Source organism: Plectrocnemia conspersa, unplaced genomic scaffold (assembly GCF_051122295.1).
Source record: "Plectrocnemia conspersa isolate PC_06_02 unplaced genomic scaffold, ASM5112229v1 ptg000009l, whole genome shotgun sequence".
NCBI classification, from domain to species: domain Eukaryota; kingdom Metazoa; phylum Arthropoda; class Insecta; order Trichoptera; family Polycentropodidae; genus Plectrocnemia; species Plectrocnemia conspersa.
In genome coordinates, this window is record NW_028277173.1 from 15,062,308 (window position 1) to 15,070,185 (window position 7,878).

The 7,878-nt window shown below is 34.2% G+C and overlaps 2 protein-coding genes across 2 annotated transcripts; one reads left to right on the forward strand and one right to left on the reverse strand.

Moving 5' to 3' along the window:
* The first annotated feature begins 319 nt into the window (after positions 1-319).
* Positions 320-1,720, forward strand: LOC148232023 (putative methyltransferase-like protein 15 homolog). The gene has a single exon (XM_088193371.1). The coding sequence runs from the start codon at positions 577-579 to the stop codon at positions 1,669-1,671; it is 1,095 nt and encodes a 364-aa protein (XP_088049497.1). The 5' UTR covers positions 320-576; the 3' UTR covers positions 1,672-1,720.
* pug (pug C-1-tetrahydrofolate synthase, cytoplasmic) lies at positions 1,715-7,324 on the reverse strand. Its single transcript, XM_088193370.1, has 12 exons — positions 7,195-7,324; positions 6,931-7,129; positions 6,729-6,865; positions 6,239-6,473; positions 6,033-6,144; positions 5,715-5,940; positions 5,469-5,642; positions 4,532-5,219; positions 4,136-4,346; positions 3,357-3,609; positions 3,005-3,290; positions 1,715-1,999 (listed from the first exon to the last, which is right to left on the reverse strand). Exons 1-12 carry the CDS (start codon positions 7,227-7,229, stop codon positions 1,757-1,759), a joined length of 2,799 nt encoding a protein of 932 aa, XP_088049496.1. The 5' UTR covers positions 7,230-7,324; the 3' UTR covers positions 1,715-1,756.
* Between the last annotated feature and the right edge of the window lie 554 nt (positions 7,325-7,878).

Sequence of the window (7,878 nt, forward strand, 5' to 3'; positions counted from 1 at the left end):
ATTGCTCGTTTGAGCATGCTTTGTTTTTGTCTATGGCAACCCCACGAGGAACTTCTGATGTAATTAGACGTTTCGCATAACCTATAAGTAATGTGCATGAAGACCGGATTTTGACTTAAAACATTGATTATCTGCATTAATAGTGCAAATGATGCATTTGTAATGGGTTCACGATACAAAAAAATACTGAAAATTTTAGAAAAATGGCCTCTAGATGCCGCTAAAAATGAGAGGTGTGTAAAAATTTGAATGATACCTTAGTTATAAATGATTTGATTCGTGTAACTATTGTTTCAGAGATCTTGGTTTATTTATACGAAACCAAGTGAAGCAAGCTTTTAATTCGGAAAAGGGATTCGTGGGCGATACGAGGGTGTGCGATCGTCAGTGTGAATCTATATCCAGATTATCTAACAACGTTTATTTTAATTCTCATACGCGCAATTGTCTCGGCGCAACTGGACTCGATCACGAAAAAATAAATTACGTGCTTGCAACAGAATCGTTAAAGTTCTGGGAAGACTATAATAAGGGCTTCTTCTCTAAACATTTTGGTAGAAAGAACAAAACTAAACAATGAAAACGTTTGCTCGTTTGTGTAAAATCAGACAATTGTTAATAGACTTTCGAAAGTGCCATTATTCTAACAAACCGCAATACAATGTAAGCAAAGTGGTCAAACATAGACCGGTTATGGTCAAAGAAGTTTTGAAATACTTAAACTTAGATGATAATAATGTTCTCATTGATATGACGTTCGGAGCTGGCGGTCACTCTGAGCATATATTGAAACATAGACCCAACACCACCATTATAGCCCTGGATAGAGATCCTATCGGGCACAAGTTAGCATGCGAGATGGCCGAACAATATCCTAATCAAATTATTCCGCTTTTAGGTAAATTTTCTGAATTACCCGAATTGATCAAATCAATAGGATATAATCAAAACAGCATAGATGGCATATTGTATGATTTTGGATGTTCCTCTATGCAATTTGATACTGCAAACAGAGGTTTTTCGGTAAGCAAAGATGGCCCGTTAGACATGAGAATGGACGGAGACAGATTTCCGTATCAAATCACAGCCATGGACGTTTTAGAACGCTCCACCGAATTGGAGCTGAGTCAAATATTCAAAATCTACGGCGAAGAGAAGCAGCATAAAAAAATAGCCAGAGCTATAGTCGAATCTAGATATTTGTTTCGTAAATTAGAAACGACCCAAGAGCTAGGAGATCTGGTGAGTTCCGTGTGTGAAGGCGAAGAGAGGGTTGACAAATTGAATAGACGCGTCCACACCGCCACCAAAGTATTTCAAGCACTGCGAATCTTCGTTAACAATGAATTGAACGAAATTAACCAGGGTATGCTGATAGCGCACAGGTATTTGAAGATCGGAGGTCGTATGGTCGCTTTGACGTTTCATTCACTCGAAGACACTATCATAAAACGGCACATCGAAGGAAACATCGCCAATAATGTTGCTAATTCGCTTCCTCTCAGATATATAGATCAATCGATCACTTATGATGCAGATTTCGTCGCCAGCATAACGGACAGTAGTTGGAAATCAATCCTCAAACATGTAATCGTACCTACCAGTGAGGAGGTGGAAGAGAATTCTAGAAGTAGATCGGCAAAGCTACGAGCAGCTATTAAAGTTAAATAGTCACACCAAATTGTAGTTAATTAATTAAATAAATAAAAATATAAAAGGTTGTATGAGTTTTTATTTATATGTACTGATACATATGTTAATAAAGTCCTTCAATTTGTTGACTTTTAATGTTGTAGTCAATGTCATAGATGCATGGTCTTGTTGGTAATCCAGGCATTTTTGATATGTCGCCAATCAACGGCACGATGAATCCTGCACCGGCAGATATGAAGATATCGTTGATTGTGAGAGTGAAGTCTTTCGGAGCGCCTTTTCTTCCAGGGTCGCCTGTAAGCGACATGGATGTTTTTGCCATACAGATTGGTAGACGATCGAAACCCTGAAAAATAAATAAACGAGGGATTGCAACGGCGTCGACACGACTTTATTGCCTTTGATGTAGATTTTTGACTTCTGAGAAGTTATAGTTGTTTTTGCGCCCTCCTATTGACCAAAATTCGGTTTGAATACACTTTGACCAATACTCTCATATCTGAAGTCCGTAGTAATATTAGTAAGGATAGCTATCATGTTTTTAAGATAGTTTAATATCCAAGTGCAGACAAGCTATGGAGCAATATGCGATGTCTGTCTGTACTTCTTCCGCTTATTATCGCCTGAGAGATGAGTTAGCTTAGATTGTATTTTGGACTATAATTAGTAGAACTTTCATTAAGTCAAGTTGGTTTAATTCATGTAGGTTATGTTTGGGTTTGAACAGCGAATGGACGTTTCGCAACTGTCAAATTGAGTTTCATAGACATTTTAGAGCAGCATATAATTTCACTAGCGCCTATAAGTTAAATTATATTTTCCCTGGTAGAAATATATATCTACTGGTGAAAATGTATTTGGACTTTACTAGTGAAAATATAACTACTGAAAATTACACATTCACTCTAACATTTATACATTGCATGTAAATAAATAATGATAAGTATGTGAATGTATATATTATTACGTATGGAAAAGTTTAAATTATATAATTTTACTAGCTTTTTCTAGAGAAATTATATTTTCACTGGTAAAAATATATATCTACCAGTAAAAATGTATTCCGCTACGATTTCATTGAAATGATTTATTTCAAAAAATATTTTCAGGGCAGATCCAAGATTATTTTTTAGATTTTCTTTGAAGAATAACCTTTTCAGCTTTTTCCAAGGGGGGGGGGGAAGTTCGCCAGTCAGTCGTTATTTTTTTAATATTTCGATTTCATTAAAATTCATAGTTTTAAATTAAGTGACATGCATTTTTCTAATTGTTATTGCCACACAAAGACATTTACTACATACAAATCTATACCTCTTTTCAATCACTTTAACTATTAATGATTTTTTCTCACCTGTTTGGTATACTCTCTTATCTTTCCTAAGGCTACATCTGAATATACAATTTCGCCAGCACTGTACATTTTTGAAGCAATGCATTTTATTTTATCCATGATGGAGCAATCCAATGAATATAAAAATTTGAAGTTAGATTTTTCATTGCATGCTTCGATAACAGCTTGTGCCAAATCTAAGGCACCTTCTCCGCCTTTGCTCCAATGATCACACAGCACAGCTCTGTAAGCTCCATTTTCCATTGAGAACGACTTGACCATTTCAATCTCATCTATTGTATCGTTCCTATAAAATAAACACATTTAAAATAACAACATAAAATATTATGTTCTAAAAATAAATCATTCATACTGATGCTTATTGATGGCAACTACAACTGGCACGTTGTACATGACACCATTCTCGATATGTTTTTGTAAATTGCAAAGGCCGTTTTTCAACAAATCTAAATTTTGCCTAGTATATTCTGAATGCAAAGGCATTCCTGATGTTACATTTGGACCACCGCCGTGCATTTTCAATGCACGTATCGTGCTCACTAGAACGATGCAATTCGGAGAGTTTCCACTAGCACGGCATTTGATGTTAAAGAACTTTTCCATTCCTGTACATTAAATTATGTTAAATTCAGTTTTTAAATAAGAAATATGAACAGCGTAATTTTTATCTGAAAATTTTGGCAAGTGTTGGGTGAGTCAAATGGAAATTTGATGAAAACTAAAACCAAATTACAGCTTGTCTGATCGAAAAGCTTTAATATTAAATGGTAAGATTAATTGTTCATCTTTCAATGTAATATTGTGACTTCTTTCGAAGGTATATTATAATTACACTTAAATAAATGAGTATGAAAATGATTTGATAAACTTATTTTTAGATATGATATATTAGTTATTTAGAATTGCTTCCAGTAGATGAATAAGAAATTGTCTGACGGGACAAAAATTCGCATATTATGGTGATGCAAAAAAATAATATTTAAGATGACAATTGTACTTAATAATATAATATATCCTAATAGTTCTACTCTAGTAGTATATGTGATGTTTTTATCATAATAGTTGTAATATTATAATGGGCACTCTCTTTTTTGACTATCTTACGGTTCATATTTTATTTAATTAAATTACCAATGTCCGATCCAAAACCGGCTTCGGTGGCTACGTATCCGTCTTCCTTAACAAGTTTCAGAGCAATCTTATCAGCCAAGATTGACGAGCAACCATGTGCAATGTTGGCGAATGGTCCAGCGTGCACCAAAACGGGAGTACCTTCCAATGATTGCATTAGAGTTGGTTCAATGGCGTCTTTCAGCAATACCATCATAGCACCAGTAGCTCCCTGATGATTTGAAAATATGATTACAAATAGTCTAAACTTGGAATGGATGCCATAAATATAATATATATTTATATCAGAGAATGGTATGAGGATGTTTTGAGCAGGGTCTTAAAGAGTAATTATGCAAAGTTTGAGTAAATATATTGACATGCATTAAATTTTATATATATAGATTTTTAAATTACCAAGTCATCAGCGGTAACGGGTTTTCCATCTATGTCAAAAGCAACTACCATCGACGCCAATCTATTCTTCATATCATTCAAATCGTTAGCCAAAGCCAAAATAGCCATGATTTCGCTAGCTACTGAGATTGAAAATGAAGTTTCTCTCGTGTAGCCTTTCTCAGTTGGCGACTGTCCAGTTGTAATCTTCCTCAAATATCTATCGTTAACGTCCAAAACCCTCGTCCAAACAACATTTTTAGGGTCGATATTGAGCCTCGAAAACTTTGTGATCTCATCCACTGTCAGCGAATCAGGATCGCTTTTATCGATGCCCAGTCTTTGCAGTCTTCTCAGTTGAATGGTAGAAAATTGCCTCTTTCCTTTTATTTTAGGCACGAGTCTATCATATAACGCGTTATCCTTCTGCGTCAGCTCGTGGAACATCCTCGCGTCTATTTGGGCAGCCAGTAGATTGTTTGCGGCAGTGACGGCGTGAATGTCGCCAGTCAAATGGAGATTGAGATCTTCCATGGGTATGACTTGAGAGTATCCGCCGCCGGCGGCGCCTCCTTTGACTCCAAAAGTCGGACCTTGAGACGGTTGCCTGATGCATGCGATTGAATTTTTGCCTTTGTGAGCAGTTAAAGCTTGGACCAATCCAATTAATGTGGTACTTTTACCTTCTCCTAATGGAGTAGGAGTGATACTGAAATGATAACCAATAAAAGTATATATAATATCAATATCAGATGCATGTATAATATGAAATATCTAAGATAAGAGCATGTTAAATTGAAAAGTGAGATGGGGGACAATTATTCATTAATTAGAAAAATATAATTATTATATTGAAAATTAAAAAATAATGAAATTTTACATCACTTTGAGTAAATTCTTTAAAATTAACATATTAATCTTGTTACAGATACTTAGCATAATTTCTTTAAAGTCATACCCAGCCACGACGATATATTTTCCATCTTTTTGCATCTCAAATCGTTTTAATATATCCAATGATAATTTTGCTTTCTTATTTCCATATAAAGAAATTTCTCGAGGCAGTACTCCTATTTCATTACCGAGTTCCATTATATCTTTGGGTATTTGTGATCTCGCTACTTCAATGTCACTAATATAATCAACAAGATTTATAAAGATATATATACATATAAAAAATGAGTGAAATCTTTAAAAATAATACCTTGGAACTGGTTGTAAAAGACTTAAATTCAACGGCTTCAAGTTCCAATTCTTGTTAATTAGCATTTGTAAAGATCTGTGTGCACTTTGTACAGTGTTGGACATTAACATGGCGACTGTCATCGGACCAACTCCTCCTGGCACCGGAGTTATAAAACTAGCTTTATCTTTCGCTTCCGAATAATCGACATCTCCGACAATTCGAAAACCGGACTTCTTAGAAGGATCTGCAAGATATAAGTCCAGAACCATAAGGAATATACAGAAGTGCTTCCAAAGTATTTCATAAATAATATTATAACCACGAAAATAGTCTTACCAGGAATTGAATTTATACCACAATCAATGACAACTGCACCAGGCTTAATCCATGAACCTTTCACCATTTCTGGTCTGCCGATAGCGACCACTAAAATATCAGCAGCTCTTGCCTGCGTATAATTTAAAATAATTAATATAAGAATATAAATAAAAATAAAAAAAATAAACTACTACATATGTAACGAACAAAATTATTAAACATACCTCTTCTTCCAAATTTTTAGTTTTCGAGTGGCAAACAGTGACGGTAGCATGTTCCCATTTTAAAAGTTCAGCTATGGGTGTACCAACAATTTTACTGCGACCGATTACAACAGCTTTACGTCCGACAATGTCTATACCACTCTTTTTAATAAGTTGAATACATCCATTGGGAGTACAGGGTACAAAGCCAGACATGTTTCCGATTGCTACACGTCCTTCGTTCACCGTGTGAAGCCTGCATATATTTAATATTTAGTTACTTATAATAAGTTTCAAAGGAGGGAAGGATAAAAGGCATTGATGCTAATGAATATTTGATAATGTGAAGTTAGCCATTTGTTAGTTTTTTTAATTTTCTATAGCTTCAATATAATATAATATTTTTTAGTCACTAAGAGAAATGTGGATATTTTTATGTGTTCGTTGCTTATTAATTAGTGTATAAAAATGTAATATAACAGACATATTTTTAACTTATAGTGAAGTTTACCCATCAACATCTTTTTCAGGCCACACTGCATCAGTGATCAAATTCGAGTCAACTTTTCCAATAACATCGAGTGGCATCTGCACAATGATTCCATGGATACTTGGGTTGTTATTCAAGTTATTGATTTCACGAAGCAACTTAAAATAATATTTTGTATAAAGAAGTGTATTAATGAGATTTATTTAGCATTAATTGCTATTACTTCAAACTCAGTTATAGTTTTGGGTAGCTTCACATGCTCGGCTTTGATTCCGATTTCTGCCGCAGCTTTGATCTTCATCCGTATGTAAACATCAGAATCTTCACGGCCGCCAACTTGAACGATCGCTAATCCTGGAATGAATCCGGATGACTCTGACGACAGCTTTGTAACATCGTCGCGTAGTTTCTTTCGAATCTCACTGTGATAATAATTAGGATAAATAAAATAATAATAATAGTTATTTTATATAGTTCAATACCCTACTTTGCCAGTTGTGTGCCATTGAGGGTGTTCTCCATATTTAAAAGCAATCTTTTCACACAGTACGTTCTGGAATCTTAAAGAAAACAGAGTTAATAACTGTACTGCTTACAAGGAGACGTACTTGAGAAATGTTTTAAAAATAACTTTGAATGTTGATGATAAGTTGAGAATTTATTTCTTACATTAAAAGGTCATTAGATTATCACTTGTGTTAAACAAACAACTTTGGACAAATATGTTTTCTACTTGATTGTTAGTGTATTATTGATAGTGTAATCATCAACGAAAAGAAAATATTATTAACCAGACACTTACACATTTAAAAGTATAATATTATGGGAATGAAAAGATTTAATTAAAGAAATATTTATTATTTGATATAAAATCCCTCATTTTGAATATTGATAATGCAGGTCAATCAGACGCGTACGTTTTTGTAATGGTAATTATATTTATTGTAACAATAAAACTGTGAAGAATTATTAATGTTGATTCTCTTGTCATCGAAGGTTGTGGTCCATCATATATCCTATGTGTCTTAGGATGGCTTACGACTCATTTTGCTAGCCAGTTGCAGATTTCACCTGCATCCCTTAATATTTCCGAATATGTGTAACTATATAGCTGCTTTAATTTATATTCTTATCTACTAGTACTGTAATAAAAAAAAAACTATCTGCAGCA

What these genes read in the sequence shown, in the direction of transcription:
- LOC148232023 (XM_088193371.1), top strand. Translation starts at nt 577, where the DNA reads ATGAAAACGTTTGCTCGTTTGTGTAAAATCAGACAATTGTTAATAGAC.
- pug (XM_088193370.1), bottom strand. Translation starts at nt 7,229, where the DNA reads ATGGAGAACACCCTCAATGGCACACAACTGGCAAA. An exon ending in CGGTTTTGGATCGGACATTG is followed by an intron (nt 3,610 to 4,135) that starts GTAATTTAATTA and finishes TTTAATGTACAG; the next exon opens with GAATGGAAAAGTTCTTTAAC. An exon ending in TAAGAGAGTATACCAAACAG is followed by an intron (nt 2,000 to 3,004) that starts GTGAGAAAAAAT and finishes TTTATTTTTCAG; the next exon opens with GGTTTCGATCGTCTACCAAT.